At 38.3% G+C, this 27573-nt stretch overlaps 1 protein-coding gene across 4 annotated transcripts in view; it reads right to left on the bottom strand.

The window, feature by feature from the left end:
• Positions 1 to 27573, bottom strand: part of MCTP2 (multiple C2 and transmembrane domain containing 2) — a 114199-nt gene that overhangs the window by 8584 nt on the left and 78042 nt on the right. For 3 of the 4 annotated variants that reach the window (XM_065734020.1, XM_065734019.1, XM_065734021.1), the window contains one exon: positions 12615 to 13428. In XM_065734020.1, the coding sequence (XP_065590092.1) occupies positions 13264 to 13428 (165 nt within the window). In that variant the 3' untranslated portion in view covers positions 12615 to 13263. Of the gene's footprint in view, positions 1 to 10473; positions 10516 to 12614; positions 13429 to 27573 lie in introns of those variants that run through there. The other variant, XM_065734023.1, reaches the window with a different exon arrangement.

Raw genomic sequence — 27573 nt, 5'->3', positions numbered from 1 at the left:
CAAAACATTATGTTCAGTATTTGCTATTCACAGATGCATGAAAGAAGTAAGAGAATCCCAGTGCCACTGAGTCATCTGTGAACTTAAGCATATCACTGAAGGAATGAGAGAAAATATTACATATAATGAATGTGAAGGCAAATGGTTCCCTACACTTTCATTCCTTCCCTCAGCACCTGAGCAGAGGTTTCTTTCCTTCAAACTAGGATTTCAAACCAGGGTTTTGCTGAAGAACACAGCTGTATGTCAACCCAGAAGAGGTGCCAAGCACCCCTCAAGTCCATAACTTCTGAATATCACTCCTCTAGTTTTGCAAACTCCCAACAGACACACTGTTTTCTGTATATAAATTAGCAACAAGATACTGAATGCAACATCTTTTTTTGATCACTCTGCATACAGCAACTTATTCTTCTACTTGGGAAAAAAAAAAGAATCAAAGGAAAAAATGACATTTTCTTTTTAAAGCAGCCATCTCACAACTTCATTTCTTACTGCTTATTTTAGGAAACAACATTACAGGACATTACTTCACATGTGCAGGAATAAAAAGGAAGCACAGAATGAATTAAAAATCAAAATGACTTAAATCAGCCTTGGAAATCAGTATACAATTATCAGCATTCAGCATTTCTTTGCCAGCAATCTAACACACATACAGGCATGCAAATTGGTGTGGTTGCAGATATTCTAGCAAGAAATCAGCAAAACATTCACTTATTACAGAATGCAGAGCCCTGGACACTGATTCTGCATCACATTTAGACTGTCCAAAATCAGCTCAAATTAGAAAAAAAAAAAGAAATGTCTTTTTGCTTTGTTTTGTTGTTTTAAACCAGTCAATGCCCAGTAGAGGGGAGATGGTGGTGCACTGCAAGTCACATCCATGTTCTCCTGGAGGTGTTCAAGGTCAGGATGGATGGAGTCCGGGGCAGCCTGATCTGGTGGGGGGCAATCAACCCAAGGCTGGGGATTGGAGCTCAATGATTTTTGAGGTCTCTTCCAACTACAGCCATTCTGTGATCCCATGTTTCTCCATGGTCCCTTACAGCCAGAGTACGTGGGAATAAGCAAGGACCAGAGACATTCAGAGCAACACTGCCTGCAGTTCTCCCCCTGCCATGAACCCACAATATTTTGCTGTGCACGAGAGAGGGTCAGAGGCTACTTGCAGTCACAAAGGGCCACAGAGGTGAAGTCTCATTGGTACAGGCTTTTGACACTATTATGCCATGTGAGAGTCTGCATGCATCTGAGAGAGTGCACTGCCCTACATCTGTGTGTGCAAAAATAACATATGAACCATCCTTGGATACCAAGAGCCAGACATGACAGCATGGACCTTGTAACCCTTAAAAGCCAAGGTCTGAATTACTTACTGCATATTTTCCCTCACAGTACTTCCTGAGTTGAAAAAGCCAGCCAAAACCACCACGGAGTTATCAAGCCCCAGCTATTTGAATATTTGCCTTTTTGAATATTTGCCTTTAGGTTGCAAGGGAACGCACAGTAAATAGAAGCAGGATTTTTAAATAATCACACATTTGGGTGTGAAAATGAGTATTTTTACATTAATAAAACAACCAACAAAACAAAAAAATTGAAACCCCCGGGGTGTGAAATAACCCCAGAACTAAATAAATAAATAAATAGTCAGCTTATGTGAAAATAGCACCGAAAAGTCATTTTCACACAGCTCCAGCTATAACCTTGCTAGGCTCAAATGTAAATGACACATTAGAATTACTTTTAACTATTCCTTCTCTACAGTAGTGCAACGGTCGCTAAGTCACAGTTGGCTCTTAAGCACCAAACTTGCCAGCAGAAGTTGTGAGCAATATATGGAGAAGCAGCCAGTGGGGATTTCATTCTACCCTAAAACGGAGACAGATGGGTAAAGGAAGCACTTCAGATGATATTCAGTGATATTCCAAGGCAAGCCTACTCTTGCTACCGACAGCTGAAAAGAAGATTGTCCAACAACTCTATCTGCATCACGCTGGCTTCATTTACACGTTTTCCACCGAGCATAGAAACACAGTGATAATGCACTTCAACCAATACCACATAACTTCTGCTGCAACCACCAAGCACACTAGGAGAATAAAACAAGAACCACCAGTTCATGATATAAAAGGACAACTGTACACTTCCGTAGCATGCATGCTAAAATCAGTCCTAGACAACATATTTTTTCAATTTGTAACACAAAATATATGCAACCAAGGACTGGGCAGAGGTAGTCAGGCATTAGAAAACACTTCAACTGAACTCAGTTATTGGACAATAAAACGTACTATCCACAACTCATGCTATATGTATTGCATTGCCTGTGTCAAAATAACTCGAAAATTTGTCAATGTCTTTTCTTTGTTACTATTATTTTGCTCTGGAAACCTGCAGTCTAAACACATTTACAGGATGATTAGGCACTGGTTAAGCAGGAGAGAAGCAGACAAATGAAGCACAGCAAGTAGGATCATCCTAATTATTTAGGTTGCGAGCACTGTATATACTTTCTGAAGTCAGAACCTCACAAAATGCTGTCAAAAGCAGCAAGAGCGGCTGCAGCCCATCAAGAACACAGTCACTGCTCTGAACTGATTAGTAAATGAGCAACTGCCATACAGAAAGTTATTATTTGTTAAAGATGGAAAAAAATAATTCTAAATTCATTTTTCACTCTGCTTTTCTACATGTACAATGACCCCTCCCCACATAGGTAATTTTGCTCCTTCTCCTTCAGATTTCACTTCTCTCTGAGATGTTTTGGAGTCAATGTTAATACATAATAATTGCTGCTGGAAAACAGGATTTGGATACCCATGGTTCAAAACCAAAGCCCTGATGGATTTTCTAGAATTAAAAATAAAATATCCTGCCTGCTCCTCATACTTTGTTTTTCTAAAATCAGTCATGAAACTTCCTATCCTTCAAGGCCTTTTTCTTCTATATTTCTTAGCTGATTATAGCACTGTGGGTGGACCAAAACCAGCCTGCAGCCTCTGGGAAAGAATTAAGTCCATCAAAATGAACTTACAACTGAGAATTAATTATATAATCAGTGTGTTACTTCAAATCTTCCTTGCATATCCCGATTTAAGAAACCTTCATTTCTACATTAATTGCCTGAACAAAAACACAAAAGGGGTCTTACAAAAGATTAAGTATGTCAGTGGAAGGAGGGGAAAAAAAAAGTAAAAACCCAGCAAATTCACAAATTAAGTCTTTTGTGTCCAGTTAATGCACATCAGCTTGAACTTCCACATGAAGACACCAAATCTCTCTGCCCTTCTGAATGAAAAGTGCTTCTAGATTTTTCTTTTCTGAAACACACCGCAGTTAACAAGCTGAACATATAAAAGCACATAAAGGGTTACTACATCTCTCTGATCTTTTTTTCCTACCCAACAATGTCTTCCTGCTCCCAGACGCTCAGGGGCAGTTGCAAAAGAAACACACATGACAACAAAATTGATGCACTTCCAATGACAAAGACTTTGAAAGTGCGTGAAATATGGGGTAGGCCAGGAGGAGCCATCTCCAGCATTAACACATCAATTCATGACTGGTGAGCTACAGTTGTCAGAGCTGGGGTTGCAGGGGAAATCGTGAAACCTACAGAGGAAGAGACTGAGGACAAAAAATTACCAATAGTCTGCTCTGCACCACAGCCCAAATAATGCTACTGATTGCAGCTTCTCTCACAGAGCATTCAGTACTGAATTGAAAGCATGTGTGGTAGAGATCTGCTGCTACTTGCAACTGTTTGTTTCCATGATTAATAACTGTCATCTACACAAAAGTTAAAAGATTTTCCCTATTTTTTAAATCCATCCTTCGAAGTTTGCTTGCACTGGATACATCCAAAAAAGTAAAACACAAGGACGATTATTCATGCATCTTTATAAGTGAATTTTTTAATGTATACTGCACATATTGTATGCACACAACTAAAAATTTAGGCACGTGTTCACTAGCAAATTCTAAATACTCCATGCCACACCATTCGGATTTCATATAAAACACTTGCACAAAAAGAAATCTTGCATGCAACTTTCAAACAAGTGGTATTCATCAGCAAATTTCTGGCATGCCAAGGAAAACTCAATATATAAAGCTGAAGAACACTTGGGGGCATAGGGATTAATACAAAAGGAGGAAGAAAGCGAGACACAGGACGCCAGTCAGGATTGGAAATCTGGAATTAGAAGAGTCAATTCTGCCTCTTTTGGGCTGGAGTAAGCACCAGGACTAGCTTTTCAAAGCACCTATTCCATCACATTACCACTGCTACAAACACGTTAGGGCAGTGTTTTGCTAGGATTTACCCAAGCACCAGATATGAACAATCCAGTGTATTGGTAGCAAAACAAGACTGACTGAAAAGGGCAAGGAAAAAAAGCTTAGGCACACATGTCTTTCAGTCCACTGTTCTGGGTTTTGAAAAACATGCTGTAGTTACTTAGAGAAAAAGAGAGGTAATCAGAGTTGGATTTCACTTGGACCTTAGAATCATAGAATCATTTGAGTTGGAAGGGACCTCTAAAGGTCATCTAGTCCGACTTCTCTGCAATGCACAGGGACATCTACGGCTCCACCAGGTTGCTCAGAGCCTGGCCCAGCCTCACCTTGAACGCAGAACTCCAAAGTCACTGCTTTCTGGCAAAACTCATACCAAATATCTTAAGGCCAAAATACTCATAAATGAAGAACTTCTGGAACTAGAAGGATTTTATTGGGTATAAACAAGAGACCACTGCTCTCTATTGTCTGTGGGGAACTGTTTGCTAACAGCTTCGATCCAGAAGCAGAATGAAGCTTTTATGGGAGGTGGCAGTCACGGAATCTCTTGGTAGCTAAACTCAGTTCCAGGCAGAGTTGTGATAATAGACAACACAGCAACCTCGATCCTGGTCCTGCCTTCGACAGGAGCCAAGGGTGGCTGTAGTGATCCCAGCAATCTGCTTTGCTGAGTCATTGCCTTTCCTGGGCTGTGATGTCTGCTGCGTGTTGAGGAGGGCTTCTTGGCTCTTTCGGGAGGACGAGCACACTAAGGGGAAGGCTGCCAAACTCAGAGCGATTGCCTTGTGCAGTCCCAAAACTGTGCATCACAGGATCGTTTTGTTTATTAACACCATGCTGCAAATGTGCCTGCCTGGCTGTGGAAATGTAGCAAATCTGAGTGTACTTGAAATAATTACCAAATAGAGGAAATGCAACACATACAGGTCAATTTATGCTCTCAGTTAAAAAGGTGTGAAATCTGGAATAATTCCACGAGAGCCAATAGAATTACTTCAGGCTGATACGAAGGACAGCACCACCAGCCTTAATAGGATGCATTTTAAAAGCAGGGCACAGCATCCTACAACTAAGTCTGCTGGGCAAAAAGGCCAAAGATGGCCATTAAGGAGCGTTCATAGGAAAACAGAACATTTTCTTCACTTAGACAAATTTCATCTGTGCACAGCGGACCAGTGAAACTTTTAAACCAAACCAGAGTTTTGTGTGGAGAGGCTTAGGACACAACTCTGTTGCTTTCCCTCTGGACGGATATGAAATACATGGGCTTAAAATGCATGTTCTGTACTTGTATGCATTTGCATAGCGTATTATCTGGTGATAATACTGCAAGTCTTAAAGCAGTATCAGCAGTCACAACAGAATAAAACAATGTTCAGGTGAGAAACGTGTGCACAAGAACTCACAAAGAAGGAAGCCAGAATGGAGATAAGAATATATCGTTCATATTTTATCTTAAAAGAAAAACAACTCTGAACAACAAAAAAAAAGTACTTACTCCTGGAAATACACAAGACATAAGAACAATAGCACCACGATTAGATTTAAACTACTGGATCATCATCTATAATCTAGCAATTTGGGGTACAGGAGGAAGATAGTCCTATTCACACGTCTGCCCAATTCAAAAGAAATTTTAACAATGGTTTACATAGTTGGAATTCTTAAGGGAAATTTTTAAACTCCCTGAGGTTTATGAGCTCATCCCGGAGATCTGCTCAGTGCTATTTAATATTCCTCCAGAGATTTAGAGGAGTTAGTGTCGGTTCTCTTACCTGCAGGGCAAGAGGAAGAATGTTAGCTTGCATATGTCTGCCAAGGTTTTTATGTGAGGAGAGCTACACAACAGTGCCTGATATACCTGAAAGTCTTCACCTTGTCCCTGCTACGAATTCCTCTCCTCCATCACTCTCAAACCTATGGATGTCCAGAGTGCTGGTGGGCCACGACAATGGGCAAAGGATTACACCAACTTATGGCTGCTTATAGATCACAGCATTGCTAAAACACGTCACATTGTAGATTTGAGAAATAACAGATCATCTGTCTTCAAGTTTCTGGTACACAGAAGGCTTTGCAAAGAGGAAAGCATAACCAGAGCAATCTCTGCACTCCAGATAAACCAGAAGTTGATTAGGTTAATAAGAACCTTGGAGGAAACTTACCAAAGTCATAATTGTGACTTAAGTGATAACTGGAAACTTCCATTACTTTAGCCAAGATGTTACAAGGCCAGATGACTCTATGTGCTTAGAAGTGCCCCATCCTCCATCCTCGCACTGATCACTCCTGGGACAAGCAGCATAATCTGTCCCTTAGTACTATTATAGCTGATGAAGGGGGCTAGTTTATTTGTGGTCTGTACACAGACTCATTAGGAAGAAGTAAGAGGGTAAGAATTCAGTAATGCTTATTGAAGAGAGAGCAGCAACATAAGGAGTCCACACCTACATAAAAACACACCTTAATTTGTTGTTTTTTTTTTACAACACAAGCTTGCCCACAATTTAGTGGAGAAGGTGTATGATCTCTCTTTGAACATACCCTTTGTACCATGGGGTATTTTCAAGCTTTTACCATCTGTCCTCTTCATCAGTCTCAATGGGAGATGATGAAACATTATATGGCAATTGTTGTATGGAAGAAAAAAGTAAGAATCTAGTGAAATTATTCATAATTTCAGAGAATAAAACAATGAGATGATATTGTCTTGTATGACCTTTCCTAAGTATGGGGATATAGCATCTTACACAATAGACTCTTGGTTCATGTTTCAATTACTGACCTTTACTGTGGAGAAAATTAATGCAATTTTCATCGTAATCCACCCGTACAAATAAGATCCATACGGAAGGTTTCCACATGCTGAATCGAACACAAATGGAAAATGTCAGCTGTTTGCTACTGGATGAATTTGACTTTAATTTGTTTGGCTGAGTCTTTTCAAATTGCGCTCATAAAAGTTGGTATATTCTTGGTACCTATTTCTGAAATAATTTCTTAGATTAGGAACAAGGAATTCTTCTTCTCTGGGGATTCTTCCTGGCCTCTCTTCACCCCGCTCCCCCCCCCAAAAAAAAAAATTAACCACGAGATGCTAAACATTTCTTGGTAGTTGACAACAAACTTGGCTTGAAGTCACAGCATCATCTAATCCTTCCCAATTGCATCCTATTAGTCAAGCACAGCTATGTTGGCTCACCACTGGATGGAGATCTTACAAGAAAAAGCAGGGATCTCTGTTGACTTATTTTTGTCTCTTATTTTCTTTAGATTCAATTATCAAATCTGGAAGTAGTACTAATTTATTTACTGATTTATTTTGGTGGAAATGTAAAGTTTTTTCCACAAAACTTAATACCATTAGAAAACTCCAAGACTCTTCCCAATCTGGTTCTAGCACAATCTTATTTAACAAAGTAGCTGTCTGCTCTTGAAGCTCCACAGTCATTGTCAAAAAAAATAAAAGAGGAAAAAAGTAAAATAAACAGAAACAGCCTATGATCAGACAACACACAATCTTAGCTGTATGCAACTTGTCTATACCACTGTACTGGTGGGCAAAAGATGTTTCAGTGATGTAATTTTAAAACAATCCTTCATCAGACAGTCTGACAGAGCCCAGATCCAACAGAGCCTGAACTCCACATCTAAGATGGAGTGAATCTGAGAAGGCATTCATCCACTGAGCAGCTTGTGCCAAAGGGACACAGCTCTCTTATCTTCATGATGTTATTTGGAAAGGGCAGAGGGAGAAGTGATGGGGGATTCAGCAATTAAGTGCTGTCATTTAAGACAGATAGTTTAGGTGGAGGGAGTTAATCTCCTCACGGGTTTTTGAACTGAGCGTCTGTGTATTTACAATTTGTAAACAGTTCATCTCTTACAGGGTGTGTTACAATTCCCAGAAGCATGGTCTGTTATGTCTAACTTGCAGCAGAACCCAGAAAGGCTATGTGTGCGACTGTTTTGATACAACATGATGATAGGAAACAGAAACAGTGGCCTCGTAGACTACGACTCAACTAGCAGATTTCAACTTTGGTTCTTGTATTAGGGAGGAAAAAAAAATACACAGACTTCTTTTCAAAGTACAGTTGACTGTTTAAATGTTGACATTGCAGTGAGATAATGTCATAAAATTACATTTGTCTTACACTCCCTAGAGAGCATCGGCCACCCTCAAACTTGGAGAAGTCACTTAGAATAGCCTAATGTACTTCAAGATGTGCACAACATGGTCTAACACTGGGGCAGATACACCCAGAACAGGAGGAATACAGTAAGGCAATGCTGCAAAGTGCGTGGCCTGGGGCACGAGGAATGGCTGACAAATCTCTAGTAATTCTCTGTCCGAATCTCAGACACACAACACTGGTATACAATTAACACAAAGTCAGAATCATTATTGCCATACTATTCAGATAAAAGCATTATCTTGATAAGGAAGCCTAGCGGAGGTGTCCACCTGAGTTGCTTTAATTAGTTCCACCAGATCTCCATTTCCAAGAGCCTCTATTGCATGTTACAGAGAGACAGTGCTGATTACAGCCAAATGATGGAGCCAAATCATCAATAGCCTAACTCAGGAGTTTTGCCAAACCACTGTATTTTGTTAAAAGGAATCAACAAACAAATTACAGTGGAGTTGTTCAGCAGGTGGCAAAAAAGCAAAGTTACCAGACCCATGGTTCAGTGGCACAGCTGGGTTTATAAAGAGAACCAAAGCCCTTGGTTAAACCTCATATTTTGGATTTATCGCAATTCATTTCTTGCACAGTGCAGGAACAGAGGATTAAGAATATATATTAAATAGGTTTTTATATCTTTTTCCATTTTGTGAGAGAAGATAGTAGAATACTATAAAAAAAAGAATAGAAATAGGATTGGCTACCGAGAATATATTACACATTTAAAAATTTAAAAATTCCCACAAAAAAAGGAATGGTCAGCATATACAAGTGTCTACAAAACAAAGTATCAAAACATTTTCTTTGAAAATAATTCAACTTCTGCTAGATATTGGTCCACTTAGTTGACCAATTTAATGAGAAGAGTGAAGTAAAAATGAGAAATTTATTGTGCATTGCAAGAATCCCTCATTTCATCTGGATTGTCTAAGCTTCCATTTTTAAGTTCAATTAATTTTCTGTTTGATCATTAAACTACAGCAACCACAGAAGAGCAGGTTAAATTTAAACAACTATTCCCATCAACAAGTCTGCTGAGCTTCGATTCCATTGTCTGGGACTGAGAAGGGTTAAAGCGTACTTCCTAACTGTGGTACTGATTTCCATCACAATGATCAACAATTTCACTGTAACACTCCTAAAACATAAAATATTAAAAAAGAGCTTATTAACTTCGTACTCAATTTGAAAGTTTCACATTGCCTTGTGAACATTTTCTTTCTCAACAGCTAACGTTCCTTTGCACGCTGCTGTTCGCTAATTCCTCACCTTTTAGCTCTTCAGTATTTATAGATAATCAGATTCTCATACTCTTATTTATTTTTTTTTCAAGCTGTATACATTAAATTCTCTTAATCTTTCTTCACATGCCATGCCCTCTAATCCTTTTATCATTTGTCGCTGTGGTTTGATAAACTTGAAAAAAAAATCCAAATTTTTCATAGTGAGCAGAATGAGTAAGTATGCTCTAATAAAATAAGGCCTCACCCGTGCCAACTCTTACTACATTTTTTTTTCCCAGGCTCTAAAAGAAATGTTGAGGAAACTTTAATGAGTCCTCCACAAATCACAGCAATTCTGGCCTACAGAAATGGAAATGCTGTATAATTTGTTGTAAGCTATTAGTATAGAATGTTCATCCAACAATCGCACTTGAAGCGATGATGTTTTATATACCCACCTTGTCCACCCATACATATACATACATGAGCACATGAACATGTCTCTTACGACTTCAAGCATACCCTGGGCACTCCACAGATATATCTCATAGGTCTCATGCAGGTAATGCCATTATTGAACATTATACAAACCAACCAACATTCTGAAACTTTCAGTTTGCTAATTAGCAAACAGGTAACGATTGTTTTCCCAGTTAAAACAGATAAGAAATGCAGAACTCATGGAGATCGTGGTTAGTTTGAGCTACTCCCACTTTCCTTCTGGTACTAGCTAAAATAGCATGAGATAGGTTTACCTTATCTTCCTCATCGTCATCTTCATCCAATCCCATAAGCTCCTGCAAAAGCATACATCCATATTAGAAAAAAATTACACTTATTTGTCATTGACAGGCAGCATTTAAAAAGCTTGATACTCCTACAGCATTTTATTACAGTTTTCTCCCACTTCTAATGCAAGCCACTAACAAACCAACAACTTTCACCTTCCAGAAATAACGTTTAGCATTCAAGGACTTTTTTTGTGTGTGATATCCTGAACAAAGCAGGCAATACCCTATACAAATTTTAAGTCTAAATAAAGCATTTCTGATTGTGTCCTGTCATTTGAAGGTGACAGGCTTTCAAATTCATTGCCAACTTTAACTAGCTGTAAACAGCTGTATTCTTAGTCTGACAAACAAACCAGTCAGCATGTCAAGGCTGAAGACTCTACACTCAACCCATTCCATCCTCACTATTACAATGACTGCTCTCTCCCCTTAGGGCCATTACTGGAGCATTAGATTGTAGAAAATACATTAGTATGAATATGATCAATCCCATGATTCATATTCAGATTTTTATGCAGCATTATTCCCGCCCTTTAACTTCTATATTGACAGGAATGGAAGGAAAACAAAAGACTTGCCCATGGCTTGAAATTAAAGTGATTGGGTTTTAATTCAGGTATTTTAGAAACTGAGGCTTTAATAGAGTCCTCCAATTTTTACTTGGTTATTTAATATTTCAATCAGTATATTACAAGTTTAAATATAGTTAACAATAAAAATGTGAAAAATCGTCAACAAAAAAAGTTTGGTTTTTGTTTTTTAGTTTTCTGCCAAAATAGTTGCAACTACTATTTAGAAGGTACTGAGAGCTCAGGTATCCTGGTTTACTCCAGTTCTCTACTACACCCAGAGCAGCTAAGTTAACAGTGATCATGGTTTAAGTTTCTATAGAAGCTCCCATCTGTAAATCATAAAGCATTTTACCAATATTCATGCATTTTTTGTCCTGGCAATTGGTTCATGCCTACAAGGTTAATACTGTTATCTCAATTTTATAGAACAGAAATTGGAGTGAGAATATGAAATCCTCTCTTCCAAAGACTCTTGCTCCCTTTCTTAACTATATATGAAAAGTACTGCACATGTAGCTGAGAGGTCTAAAGAAGCAAAAAATAAAATAAAATAAGCAACTTGAAAAAAGCACTGGTATTTTGAAAAAAAAATTCATCATCTGCAGGACAGATGTGACTAGAGGTAGCACCTGATTGTCTATTTCTGACCTACATATGGTTAGAATCATAGGCACACTTAAAAAAAAGAAATCAGGTAATATTAAAGGCACTTTGACGACTTGTTCCATATGAACCCAATCCTGCAAACCAGTCAGGCAGACATGCAACTTTCCTTATGCAAAATACACCCCTGAATTTCACAGCATCACACTGCTCACAGGATGTGTGACCAAAAAGGACAAACTTTCTATTCAACTTTCTTTCACAACTGCTTAACTTGGAATTTCAAATATAGCCTTCTTGTAGCATCCACCTAAATGATCTGCTGTTCAATCTTGCTGACTTTTGCGAGACTCATCTAAACGTGCAATACAGTCACCATAGGATGAGCAATACGTGTTGAATGGTAATCTCTGAATTTACTTTCCTAGGCATTAACATTTCCTAGGAAAGTTATCTTTCCTAGGCATCCTAGCAAGATTTTGTATCGCCTTTCATATTTGAAATAAAATAATAAAAAGAAATGTTTGGCTGAGATTCTCCCACATGAGAAATCTTCATTTCTTGATGAAGTAAAGTAGTCCCTGGAGACATATGGCATCATTCCACGTTATTCTGGACTTGGAAAAAAGTATTTTTCTTACCCTTTGTCTTCAAATCAAACCTCCAGCCTTGTCCTCATAGCACAACTCTCCCTGTGTTCCAAAAATCCTTCAGTTTGGGAATGGATCAAAATTCAACTAGAAGCAAATTTTGTTGCTAAAACTAATACAGTAGCAGTTGAGTTGTTTCTTTTTTTAATCCTAGGATACAATTTCTCTGTATAAAATTCATTCAATTCATTTGTGTAAGGATAGCCTTTAGAGGTACAAATGTCAATTGTCTTTTTATCACAAGTTATGAGTTAATTCAACCTGTATTTTGCTATTGTAATACATTTATAAATGGAATGTTATGGGAATCCACAATTTTATCCTCTACTTTCTTTGTAATTATCATAGCTACCCAAGTAATGACAGTGGTCAACATCAGAGTTTCACATCTCAACATATGCAATTTGCAACGTTCAATTATTTTTGTATTCTCAACTCTTTTATTTCCTAAAACAAGTGAAAGAACTGAAGACTAACTTTTAGAAAGAGTATCTGTCATTTAAATTGTGGGGCATGGAGGAGGAGTAAGGGCCTCTTCTTGAAGTTTTAGACAGCAGGACAAGGTTTAAAAAACAGCTAACTTCTATTTCAGCTTGTATTGATTTTCCTCCTCTGTGAATCATGAATCATCAGGGTGATGCAAAATGTAAGAGCAGTGGGGGCATGGGTTTTGCGGTCTTGTCACTTTGCAAGTCTTTCTTAATTCAACACAGTTACAAAATAACTGCAAATATTTTTAAGTGAAATTTCCCTCCTACACACTTCTCTTGTCTTCTGCTCTATACTACATTGAATGGTTTATTGCTTGAATTGAATCAAGAAAATTGAGAGGGTGGAGGACTCTTTTCAATAACTTCAAAATAAAAATGTTTAGCTGCACAACTAGTTTAATACCATTAAAATGCATGACATTTTGCTGAAGGGCAAATTCAAGCTGGAGCTGACAGAAATATTACTGCCAATTTACTTGCCTGGGCATCCTGAGTGTTGTTGACCTTCCCCGTTCTAACGAGGGAGAAGTTGTATGCAAAGAGCACCAGTAGAGCCAGGGGCACCATGTACAGTTCAACGCTCCATACGGTGACCACAAATACCTGGGAGAAATAAAGCAACAGAAAAGAACACATACAGGTGTTTAAAGAAAATGTGATACAAGAAAGCCTTTCAGCCATTATCCTGATGTACGTGCATCCTTGAATCTTTTCTAACCTCATTCATTTCCTAGTTTGGAAAAAAAAATAAGAAAAAAAATAGTCTGCTTGAAAAGCATACTCGTTTTATTCTGTTTTAATCCATTAGACTGCTATTTGTTTGCTTCTCCTTGCCTTTTTTTTTTTTTTTCGTGAAGTACAAATCCATGAACATAAGGTTGGTCCAAAGGCATTGTTCATCCCTTCCTGGGACTTCCTCAAGCCTGAAAGCTTTGTCATTAACGTTAGAGCATAATAGACTCACTTAAACCTGTTCCATTTCATTAAACCCTAATTGCCAGCAACTCTTTCACTAACTAGAGAAGAGTTTCTTCATCTTGTGCAACAGGAGCCACCCACCTCTTCAGTCAAACTAGGAGATATGCTTAGCAAATGGAACTTCACCATTAATCCACTTACTCTTCTTGTCATAGCGCTGCAAAGACCTTTGAGGGTGCAAGGCTATTGGTTGCATGTGATGCTTTATTTTGGGAAGGAATCCAGTAATTCCATTCTTCATTTCCATACACCTGACATTTTTCAGTAAAGCATATTCTGTTTTCACTGATTGCCTGGGGCCTCTTTACCCAGAAAAGGTACAAGTTTGTGCCTTTGGTGTGGTATCTGATAAAACCCTCTAATAGCGAAAGTAGAAGCCAAATTTTGAGGATCTGTGCTGCAAAATGGATCAGCAAAATATGTAACCAATGTAATGGGGATTTAAAAAGTACTTAAAGTTTTTCAAAAATATGATTACCAAGCCAAACTGCAACCTAATCTTACAGATACCAACAATATGTGAACAGACTCCAAGCTTACTGGTTGGAAAATCAAGTTAATAAACTAAATCCAGAGCTGTCATAAAATGCATGTTGCGACCCCATTTCTTTTTCTACTCATACACAGCATTTCCAGAAGATCTGATTAATGATGGTAGTAACCTTAAGCTAAATTTTAAACAATTTTAAATAATCTTAAACAATCACCTTTAGGGATCAGGTACAAAAACATTTATCAGATTTCTCTTTCCTCATAGGAATTTCTGAAGTGATCAGAAACAAAAATAACGTTTTTGGAATAATACCAGTAGGTGAAAGTGGGTCAGATTCTCCAGTTAACGCATCTCAAACTACCATGAGAGAACAACTACGGGTGATCAGAAAGACAAATCTCTATCTCCACTAATCCTTGATTTGTCAGACTCCGACTATGAAGGCATGGCTGGCATTTGCAGAATAGGCTACTTATGGCAACGTATAAAGGGTTGTGGACCCTAGAGTCTAACCATACCAAATCAAAACGCTACTTCTAGCTGCATTCCACGGGGAGAATTCACACTCCTACAAAACAGCAGTAACTTCTAAACAGAAAGTCTTTCCTGACATCCGACAATCGGCCAGTTAGTATCTACCGGGGCCAAATATAAACCAAGAGACAATGACCCTACACGTAGCCCTGTCCAAACAGGAGTTGCATTTTCCAGAGCAAACCTGATTTTATGATAACTGTTACTATACAAGGAGTTAGACTGTCATCCTGTTCTTGGCATTTGTAGATCACCAGAACAATATTTGAGATATACACATTTATAAAGTGGGGTGACATCCATGCAGTGTAAGCCCATACTATTGATTTGCAGTACAAGAACTTAGAAAATGATTAGGTTTTAATTTCTTTGTTATCACACTCTTCGACATACTTAAAAATAATTATACTAACAGTCAAATGTAATTAGTAAGCAAGGTAACAGAAACACAAGAATGCTGGCCAAAAAAGTATGGTACTTGAACTCTCTTACAGGAGTCTCCAAAAACTGTGGTAACTCAAGATCAAAACGCAGTCCTTCTCAAGTTATTCCCACTCCCCCAAATGAATCTTTACTTGTTTACTTTGTAAGATCAAATAAAGGAGATAGCAGCTCTTGTCCCACCTCAAACATCATCCTACAGAGTATCTTATTGCAAATATCCGTGTATGTATACCTTAGGTATATATAAGTAGCTAAAAATAGATGTGCATACACTTACACATCTAATTCTTATGAAAGGTTCTTTTATAGAAATTCATATTACTAGATAATTATTTAATAAATTTGCTTTGCCATGTTGGAGGACATTGTGTATACATCGTCTCCCCAGGGTCTACACAAACTCACTGTTGTCTTATAACAGCAAAAAGACTCCACCAGCAGTCAGCTATGCTGACTCTTACAGGAGTCAATGAAGCCCCTGAAGAACCTTTCTTCATTCATTCAACTGCAGGACTTGAACCAATTTTAGTGCATCTGTCGCCATCCTATATGAACATCACTCTGCTCTGTTGCAAGTATAATACAACCTTGCAATCACAGGTCATCTAGGCAAGATGCAAAATCAAGACCTTGGTGATTTTAGATCCAACAGTATATTTTGTGTATTATTAAGTTTCAGACCCCAAATAAAACTTAAAATGTAATTACAAAATCTCAGTGCAGGCTCAACTGATAGCTGAGGCATTCTGTTGCTTCCTTTCTAACGCTGACTGGTTATCAGCTGCTGAGCTGTAATTCAGACAGTGACACTTTGATAGAGCTCCCACACCTACTTAAGAAGAGTTGCTTTGCTGTTACCATTGCAATAGAGGCAACTTTCATTACTGTGACACAACAGAAATTGAATTAGCTATTCAAAAATTATTTAGCCTCAGAGGTATGGAAAATTATTGCTGTGAATGTACATTACTTAATAAAAGTTCAGAAGGCATTTTTACAGTAAATAGATATATTTCTGCAGCCCAACAGCCTTTTCAGTAGTTCTACATGGCATCAGCCAGCAAAGTAGTTCCTATATATGCCCATATTCTGCTTTTCAGTTCTCATGCAGCCCTGGAACACCAAGTGCAAGAGCTGCTCTGAAATGCCTCCTATTTTATGATGTTGGCCCACAACATCAGAGGTGGATGTTAGTGGTGTGGCAGTAGAGGTTGAACCTTCCCACCAATATCCTGGCACGCTTTGTTGCTTTATGTATGTACACGCATACAGCAACAGAATGGCATCTGACATGGAAGTGTGTATGAAGCAAAGGTGTTATTGAATTCCTCCATTCAGAAAAAAGTTCCACACATTGACATCCATTGACTCTTGATGAACATTTATGGAGATCAAAGAGTGGATGTGAGCATAGTGAGGTGGTAGGTGGTATATCTCAGCAGTGGTGACAACAACATAAAAGACAGCCATATTCTAGACAGCCATGCACAGCTATCACAAAACAAAGAGTGACTCCAACTCATCCATGCACACTAGCAGATTATGACCAGGGAATTGTGTGCAGAGCTGGAAATTGGCTTTAATGCATTGGAAATCATGGTGGCAATGCTAAATATTGCAAAGCTTGCGCCAGGTGAGTCCCAAAAATGCTCACACAAAAACAGAAAGAACACTATATGTACGGTTGTATTTCCTCCTTGGCACCATTGGGGAAAAAGAGTTCCTGCATTATCCACCTTAAATTACTTTCTATCAGATTTTTTTTTTTCAAAGCTCAAAAATGGTTCAGCGCTGACATATACAATGGTTATTGCAAGGAACAGTATAATCCTGATTTCTTTTAGACCCTAGTCTTTTTCCTAACACATAAGCTGGTAGGGGAAATCATTAACAGGTTCAGATCGCTTGCTTGCAGAAGTCAGGGACAGCATTCAAGAGCTCCTGTTCCAAATAATCTGGTTTTAACAAATCACACTTTATTTCTTCACGTCATGTCATCGTTAGACCAAGTTCTGACAAACGTAATCCATGACATCACTGACACCTTTTGTACTGGGCTTCGTACTATTCACGAGAGAAGTTAAAAAGACAGCAGCCAATTTCTAAAATAAAAGTCAACAAGTAAAAACTAGCTCTCTCTGTTACATCTTCTAAAGCAACTTGAGAATATAAAAACCTATTACTGAACTAAACAATTTAATTCACAACATTATAAAACAATTATCAAAATAGAAGCAGAAAAGAGATAGACATATCTGGAGGGGAAAAAAAAGGAGCTCTTGACACTAATATTTAGACAAGACTTCTACCTAGAAGAGAACAGCAACATCACAGCCTTGAAGAAAGAACCACTTGATTTCAGCTGATTAATGTGTCGCTATTTCAAAGAGCCTAATAACTACAAGTTAGAGCTCTGGAAGTTTGGAAGCTGTTTCATCTGAAAATCATTGAAGAGGGGTCCAACTGTTCCTGTCAAGAAGCATGGAGTTTGAACAACCACGAGTGGCCCTTTTGACAGCAGTACAAAAGATGAGAGAATGCAGTCTCAACTGAAAGTAAAAACAAACCTTTAGAAACACATTTCAAATCTGTTTTTTCTGCTCCTCTGGTTCCAATTTAGGATCTGACTATTAAGAACAGATTTTAGACGGGTGTCTACTAAAGTATGCCCATAAAACATTTGTCACCAGCAAACCCACAGTCATGGGATAGAATAGTTTTAAGAGGTTTAGAAACCTAGCATTAAATGGGATTTTCTGTGTAATTTTTCTACATATTAATTATATATATATATATTTTTTTTAACTAAAAAAGGATTTTCTTGGCTTCCTAAGTCTTTCTAGAGAAGTAACAAATGCTATGTTGTTTAACAGAATAATTGTTGAGAAACAACAGCGATGGGAAAAGGAGAGGTTTGCATTCCATCAGATGGAAAAAAAAAAGTGAAAAAAGATTAAATGCATGCAAGGAACCTATGGCAAAAGGTTATTTTCTCAGGCACTGTAGGCTCCAATGCTAATGAAATGCCTCATCAGTGGAACTGTGAAAAATACTATTTGAAACTTCAGGTTTCAAAACCACACACAATTTGATTGAACTCTAAATGACTAACAGCTTTGTCAAAAGTTTCCTTACAATGTGTAAATGTGGCCTATGCAATTCATGAAAAGTCAGGAGAAACAAATGAGCTAATGCTACTCTAAGTAATTTGTTTTCAACCAAATCAAATCACAGATTTTGATTAGAGGCTTAATGACACATTCCCTTTCATTCACAGGGAAAAGGAATTAGATGTTTCTAACTTAGTCATGTAGTCTTCATGTATGCACAAATGGACTCTGAGCATTCTTTTTAAGCTTTCATTCCCTCTACCCCCAAATACAGGATATCAGCCAATAACATGAGATAACAGCTCCCCAAAAGGGCATTCAGATCCCTCTGAGGCAATAAGCTTGTCAACAACAAATTATTTCTGACAGATACTTATTCCTGCTCTTAGAAAGGGAGAGTAAAAGAGCTGAAGGGAGAGTGGACGAACCTGCTTAGAGCAGGAAACTTGTGCATATGTGTGTACAAACCTGCATATCTTGAGGCATCTCCTTGAGATAACAAGACATTATAGGTGCACCAACATGGCGCTGAGCCCACGCAATGGAAACCAGAGCATAGTACGCGGAGCCACATGAATGCAGTAACCAGCTTTGTGATCATGGAACAACATGTGCATTTGATAGGGGAGAATACTGAAAAGGAAGGTTCTAGCAGTTATAGAAACTTGTCTAAAATAGCTCCATGCTGAGGCAGCACAGCAAATGGGGGCTGACATGCAGAAAAAAAAATTCCAGTACAGTATCCCTCCCAATGATTTTGGTTTTGGAAGACTCTCTTCCAAAGTTGCATTCCACCATCCTTTCTGTTACCTTCATTCCGTAGGACACTATCTTACCATGCCTCCTCAGGTGAGAGCAGCTACTGACCCAAGCAGAGCTCAAGCTGGTGATGAGCAGAGTCACTTCATTGCTGCAATGCAGTAACAAAGAAATGGCAGGAAGGGAAATAATACTCAAAGCAGCAATGTCAGAAGAAACCTATTTACTTTAGATTCAATTCGCTTTTTATGTTCCCAGAAAAAGAACACAGAACATCACAACAACAGTACAGAAAGTGCGTTAAATTGAGTGGGGATGACCAAAATAAAAAATGAAGTGAAGGAATGGAGATCTTTAAGTATTTATGCCACGTTCCACATTACCCCTACATTGCTCCACATATCTCATGTGTACAGTTTGCATAAATCCTGCTGATTTTACGGTTGTATCACAAAGTTCAGCTCTTCTCCATAGGTGTACTGTAGCAAGGGTAAACAGTATTAGAATGCAAATAAAAAAAAAAAAAGATGGGATAAGATCCACCTGAACACCCCAAAGTCAAATCAGAACACCAGACTGCATGTATTAGATATATGTCACAGCTCAGAGCCAAAGATTACAAATAAAAGGTTTGCTTACACAGTACAGTTTTCTTCCATGCTACTCGCCTTTTCCAGAAGATGCCTTAGGTAACAGAAACAACATGGCTATGTTTGCCCACATCAGCAGTCTGTGTAGGCCAAGAGCTGCCAAGCCATGTCTTGCTGCCATAGCCATGTGTTCTGCCCCTGATAGTTCCAGCTGCAACCCTCTGAGAAAGTGCCTGTGAACGGGGATAGCAGGAGATGTCTGATTCATGCTCCACAATTTACATTACAAGCGATGTAAAAAGGAAAACAAGTAATAGGACAAAGCCTCCGAAGTAATGCACTAGAGCTGGAACTGTGCTCACGAGGATCAATATTTTAAGATCAGTTCAAATACCAAAACAAAACAAACAAAAAAACCCATCTTCCCTACTTACAACAATATAAGACATGAAACAACCAACAGAGCAACCACAAAATACCCTTAAGAACGAACAAGAAATCTCATACTACTGAAGTAAATGCGCAGCAGGAACTTTTTTTTTTTTAATTACTGTCTAGTTTAGATTCTTCATGGGGATCGCATTCTCTTTGTTGCTGCTAGGAAGTAGAAACTCATTTGTGTTTTAAATGAAAGCTGTGACTCATGTGCAGTCACAGGATTCCAAGAAACGGAGCTCACAGAACAGCATGCTATTCTGCAAAAGTCGCAGTGAACTCAGAAGAGTTGACAGGATTATGGTCTGTTCTCCACCATCATCTTGGGATGCTGCTGTTGCAGTTCAACCAGGGAAGGTTGTGATGGTACATTTAAGGCAACCTGAACTGCAAACACTTCGAAAACATCCACACTTGGATGATGATTTATGTCATTAGCAAGTCCAGTGGATTTATTCCTTAATTCCTAACAATGTCTAAAATCAGAATGAGAACTAAAGGTGAAACAACAGCACCCCACCCAACACCACCTAAAAGTATTAAAAAAAAGTAGTTTCTTTCCCTTTTTTTTTTCGTTTTAATTATTATTTTGTTATTGTTGTTACATGAATCAGATCAGTATGCCTAAGAAATTAAAACAAGTTCCTTAAGAGATCTCGCTTTAATGAGGGGTCAGGGAAGAGCTGCTTGGCTTGAGTTTATTTCACCAAACTCATAACATCTCTTAAGTTTGCAAATTAAAATTTCATAGAACCACAGGATCATGAAGGCTGGAAAAGACCTCCAAGATCACCTAGTCCAAGCCCAGCCCACCCCTACTATGCCCGCTAACCACATCCCTCAGTGTCACATCCCCACAGTTCTGAACACCTTCAGGGACAGTGACTCCATTACTTCCAAGGACAGTTTGTACCGGTGTCCAAACACTTTTTCTTAAGAGGAAATTTCTCCTAAAATAAAACCTGAACCTCCCCTGGCACAACTTAGAGCCGTTACCCCTTGTATACAGTCATAGAACCTGTAAGGTGAGATTATTCATACGTTTCATTGCGGATATCTGAAGACTGTCTTTATAGGTCATCACAGACAACTACTTTCAACACGAAAAGCTGTGTCTGAAGGAGGCGAGCTGTCTTTGTCCTTTAAGACACATATATAAGAACCTCAAAGCATACCAGCCTACCACAAGTTCCACGGGATGCCTCCAAACAATTTTCCTGTGGCTGTACTTCCTCTTTATCCCCAGCCCAAGAAGAGGGTAATCATAACGAAAACAAGTACAACACCACTTGTTCAGGGGTTCTATATTTATGTATGTACAACAGTTTTGCAGTAAAAGACTTCAAATCTTTTCAGGCTGCAGACACTGAAGAAATAGCTGTTTGCTAGCATGCTGACTGCTCTAATTTTTCCCTCATGTTTTATCTAGCATATTTTGTAAAATGTTTCCTGAGCCAAGTAAAATAGAGTTAGAGACCCTCAAGCAATGAAGCTGAAAAATGGAGGGGAAAAAAAAAAAAGTAACATGAAAACAATATTACAACAGTTTTCTATCTTTTAGGGTAGTCCACTGGGAGCAGGTCAGGAGAATAAATCTGCATGTTGTTTCTTAAGGGGTAACTAAGACAGACAAAGGCAATGGAGGAAGATCTTAAAATAAGGGGGAGGGAGGCATGCCAAACAAAAATTTGCTGTTTTATATTGTAGCTAAATTAAACAGTCATTTTTATCTCTAATGTTTTGGTTTGTTTATCAGTAGGGTTACAGCTTAAGAATTACTCTCATGCAGAAAAATATGATCTATTTTCAGGGATGGCAGGCATTATGAGAGTTAAAAGCCTGATCCTATAGTAAATAATTCTTCGAACAAATGTCAGAAAAAATACCTGTGCTATTTAAAAGGAGAAAAAAATGTAGGTTAATTTTATTTATTCTGTATAGGGTGAACACCTTAAAAGGGTCATGAAAAAAATGATCATTAGCTAAGCTGATAAATGTCCACTTACCTTGGAGATGTATTTGTTAACATGGTGAGAAATACTAGCTGTAGGGGTCAGATGGTGATGTAACTGTACAGTAAAAGCGTAACAGGATTCAGTAGGAGCATTCTGTAACTTTGGATTATCAACACTGGGTTACAATTGGTAGCAAACAACACACTGAAGCAATATGTTTAAATAATTTCAGTGACTTCTTCACATTCACAGTGTACACTGGAACTAAATGAGGAAAGAAAAGAGGACTCTCTAATAAAGCAAGCATATTTAATTGGACTCAATTCAGAATACATAGGCAGGAAGATCACACGCAGCATTACCTCCTTGGCAGTCACCAGCTATGGCACAGAAAAAAAGAGATTGAAGTGAACCCATATACAGAGGTGCTTGTACACAAATCTTAGAACCATCATGGTTGGGAAAGACCATTAAGATCATCTAGTTCAACCACCAACACATCACCACCATGCCCACTAACTACATCCTTTGGGGCCACAAATGTTTCAGAACTGCCTGGCACCCTTTTCCCCAACACACTCAGACCCAGTGATGTTTCCAGACTGAAACAGTACAGAATTAGCAAAGCACTGGTTTTGCTTTTTCATCTGTGGGTTTTGGTTTGGTTTTTTATGGGTAGGGGAGATGTTACTTAAGTAGGAGAGCAGAAGTTGTAGCAGAATCCCAACACTCTCCACATCTCACATGCACGCTGGATACTCAAAACAGAGAGATTAAAACACACTTGTATATTTTTTGCAGGTTCTTAGACTAAACTGCCACGTTACAGAACAAATGGATGGAGATGTCTGGGATATTCCCTGGAATTACACCCTAAATTTGTTGTGACTATAAGACAACAACAACAGCAGAGATGAAAAAAATAAAAATAAAAAATCCTAAGCATTGACAACATGATGGTCTAATAGAGATTTCCCCCTAACAGACCCAGAGCATCTTTGCTTTCCAAAACACACAACAATAGAAGGAAAAAAAGTTGCAAGTCTCTCACAATTTCAGGCAGCTGTTCAGGTAAAACCAAAGCCAGAAGATTGTTTATTTTAATAAAGCTATTATATTGTGCAGCTCCAAATTAGGAATGGCAGGAGACTAGGGGATGCCTAAACTATCACCACCTGTTTGCCCTGAAAATCAATTAAAGTCACACTATCGCAGCAATCCCTTCTTAGCTAATAAAAGTTATACAGCTTCAACGTGCGACTTGAGGTGCTTTGTGGGAAATGTGCCTGAAATCCAAAGCCTCAGTCTCGTGTTACTTTGATAGTAAACACAGCTATGAAGTAACCACTGTAAAACTTGCCTTTCTCGGGTTAGAGAAGGTGTTAAGGAAAAAGAGATCCTGAACTGCTGTTTTGATGCAGTGGATTGAACTAATATTCAGTAAATTCTAACAATCCAGCCAAGAACGTTATATAGAGTTTTAAATAGGAGAAGACTGAAGTCCTTTATAACACATGCCTGTTCAACATATTCTGTGCTGCAGAACAGATCCAACTTTACAAGTTGAAAGCAAGGGCAGTAGAGACATCCCAAGTGTTTTAGTAATTAAACGAATATGCATAATGAACCATATGCCCAAAGGGCCTGTTCTTCATGTGGGCCAGATTTTTGTTTGAATTTTTAATTTTTATATACAGATGAAACATTTCATGTAATATAGCAGCAGTGCAAAGGAACATGCTATGCAGGAAAGGAAGGAGGAACTACCCATGTGAGAACGACCAGAATACACTTGATGAATTCTGCTCCTCAATTTCCGATTCAGAGCCAAGAGGGTTTTTTTATTCAGAAAGAAAAAAAAAAAAGAAAAAAATGCTTTTCTCCTTTGAACAGCTGTATTAGTCATCTGCTTAGAGTCTAGAAAAGATGCTTTAAATTTATATATTTATATAGGTCATATTTATACATTACGTGTGAAATGGATTATACGCATACCAACAAGACTAACAAAACCACTGACATTATCAGATTCAAAAGCTTCCAATCTACAGGAAAAAAAAATCCTCAGAACCTGTGGTGTGAACTTCACCATAGCAGCACACATCTGCCTGTCAAGCAGGCCTGGACTTTTCATTAAAAAAAAAAAAGTGTGCAATTCCCTTCTTGTTACAATATTCGTACTCTGCTGTGAACATTATGATATCATGGCTTTGTTGCAGAAATATTACACGTTCCAGGTTCTCCTGGGACTGAACCATGTCTTTCCTTTCCTCATCACATACATCCTTTCTCATCCCTTGTTCTTAAAGTACAAGAGAAGCATCCTTGGCAAACAGAATCCATTGCAGTAGGTTGGTGCTTTAAGCAAACAACAAAAGCATTTGATGCTTACAGCTGATTTTCAAATATCTAGATTGCAGAATGGTATCCACTATTAAGTGGTTTTCATCCATTGGATGAATTTCTATTTTGTTTTGTAAATTTGCTGGGGCCATGTACTTGCCTCTTCCAACACACTAGTTATGCAGCAGGAGCTTTTCCTAGTGAAGTTTTGTATATTTGAATTGGGCTCTACAAACCATGGGGAACCAAAAATCCTTGTCACATTTTGGGAGAGAAAGGAAAAGTTTGGAATAAGCAGCAATGAGCACCTGGCTAACTCATATCGTGGCACTGCACAGCTTTAAAGACATGCAGTGTTACAGCAGCTATTCCCTGCACTGGCTTGGCTCCATACAGCTCCAGTTGGGAAACATCGGCTGTGCTATAAGTAACACAAACATTCATCTGATTCACTTTGGAATTAGAGAGTGGCTTTCCATCAGGCTCAATAAGTTCAAGTTCTTCATGGGACCTCAGGAGTTCCCCTCACCACATTTAAACAGAACGGCCTGTGAGATCAACCCTGCTCCCGCTCTCAGAAGTATTTAAAACCTGAAGAAAAAACAAAGTTGTAAGTAGAGGCATTCATTGTTCTCAACCCTAACTCAGGGTTTTTACTTTTGACACCAACTGGTTGACGTGATCGAGTGGTCTCCACGGAAAGACAGATAAACTTCAACGGCTGTCGGAAGACAAAAATTGACATGGAGCGTCACCTTTCCCGACTGTTCAAATCCTTTAAGGAAGTGTTGGAGCAATTAGAGAGGGAGTCTAATCTTTGCAGAGTGCATTAACACTCTCCGACCTCTCAGACAATAGATCAGACCTTAGACACATAATGCTTCCCTAAGGCTTTTAACCACAGCATTTGATCTCATAGTCACTCCCTGTGTGTTGCTATAGGTATCAGTACATAAGACAGTATTCACTGGGCACTGAAGGACTGCTATCTGTACTAGTATTCTAATTTAAGAATAGCAGGAAAGGCATTGCCATGCATGCTGTCACAGAGCTAGTACTTCCCACGAAAAGAAAAAAAAAAGCAACCCAGAGTAGCTCTGCAAAATATCTTCATTTTTAATAATCTCGTATTTCCTTTCTGTCACCACTGTTTACTTCCCAGCTTTGCAACATAAATCTATTTAAAAGGCATACATTAGTTCTTTATTTGTAGAAACAGTTATCTGATAATAATTTCAAAATACTCCATTTCTTCAGCCCCCATGGAAAGACTTGAGGGAAAGGGAATTAGGAAGGCAGCTCTAGTTTATTAAGGAAATTGAAATACATCATTGCAAATAATTTTCCCAAATGTGCATAAGAAAGTATCTGGGGATGCTTTCTTAACTGCTAGAACAAGTCACCATCCAATTCCTGATGGGCATGTCCTGTGAAAAAATACATAATTGATATAGCAATATTAGCATTTCTCATTTAATATTCTAAACATTTTAAGAAAATTTGTTCAGTGCATTTTTCTAATGGAATTAGAGTTCCTTGATGTCATTTTCTGACAGAGGCCACGTCTGAACACTCCTCATGAGGACAGTGCATAGCAGGGCTTTAAGAAGAACTAACTGAACTCCCCCACCCACTGCTAAATAATGGGTGCTGAAGTCTTTCTTCTCCCCCATGCCATGTATTTGATGTACAATGCTAGCTAAGAACACTTTATATGAATCTGCAAATAGTTTGCATTAGCTGCAGGATTTTGTTTCACTTTTCTAGAACTAAAGAAAGTGCCTTTTGTGAAGTCCTTGCATTACAAACAGTTCTTGCTGCTGTTTAAATGTGCATCTCAAATTTGTCAAGCCAAGTGCATCAAAAATGACAAAAAGGTCACGAATACCTAGTATATTTAAAAACAAACAAGTCTTCAAAGTCAAAGTGTAATGCAGTTATTTCTAATCTGAACAAACAATAGGCTACATCTAATGAAAGTTGACAATTGGCTCTGACACAAAGCTGTGCAGCTCCTCTATTCCATTAAAAGATGAAAGCTGAAGGAAAGTACAGAAGACAGCAACTCCTCTCAAAAAGCAAGCAGAAAGTTCTGCATCTAAGCTAGCAGAGCGGATAAAGCCTATGTTGTTGTTTTTTTTTTTTGTGGACAGTTCTGTACACATATGGCACTCATCTCTCATTAAGCATGCTGGTGTTCTGTGAGTAAAGTTAATGTTAAAATAAAACAGCATATTAGACCAGTACTGAACACTGCATGCTCTACGTATTAAAATCACAGCACTGCATTTTAAACAGAAAAAAAACACCTGCCATCATGCTAAGCTTGACTACAGTGTGGATGCCACAATTAAGACTTGTACTAAATTCTAATAAAGCAGGGAGAAAGGAGATCACAACTCAGGGATGCTGCTGGTGTCCATCTAATTCTTTACTGTTGCGGTAGTCAAACTAAGTAATAATCAATAAGATCAATTTTTTTAAACCAGATTTCTGGAATTTTGCAGTTAAAAAAAACAAAACAGAAGTAATATTCTGAATTAGGATATCTTTATTACTATTTTTATCCTTAAACAACCTTTATGTTTGACACCCTAGAAACTTTCCAGTTGCTTAAGGCTAGCTTCAGTCAGAGCAGTTCTTATTTGCTACTGAAAAGAAATAAAACTAAAGAGAATAGGCTTAAAAAAATGTCTTTGCTCCATAGCTTCTACACTAATCCTCTTTTATACTCAGATCCTGTAAAGGATCCAACTCTTTCTCATTTAAAAAAGTAGTAGAGTGCTTTCAGAGAAACCCCTCAAGGTGCATCTGTCTCCAACATAAAACCAAGACGTTGCATTACCTTCAAATATGAAATTTCTTCCAGTTGTCAACATTTCTGCAACTAGTGTTAGATTAGCGCCGAGAGAACGAGTGAATTGAATTAAAAAAAAAAATAAAATAGTTCAAGCAAGAAAAAAGAAAATCTGACAGAAAAATCTGACAAAAGCACGAGTGGAGAACTTGCCTCATTCATGAGAGGCCACCGCCACCTACAGGATTTTTCCTCCCCTTCTGAAATGCCGTTACTCATATTCAAGCAGGACTTGCTTCAAAAAGATGGC

This window comes from Cyrtonyx montezumae, unplaced genomic scaffold (assembly GCF_038088225.1).
Source record: "Cyrtonyx montezumae isolate F1298 unplaced genomic scaffold, pur_monq_1.0 scaffold_17, whole genome shotgun sequence".
NCBI classification, from domain to species: domain Eukaryota; kingdom Metazoa; phylum Chordata; class Aves; order Galliformes; family Odontophoridae; genus Cyrtonyx; species Cyrtonyx montezumae.
Note: the sequence above shows the minus strand (reverse complement) of the source record. Positions and strands in the feature narration are given on the sequence as shown.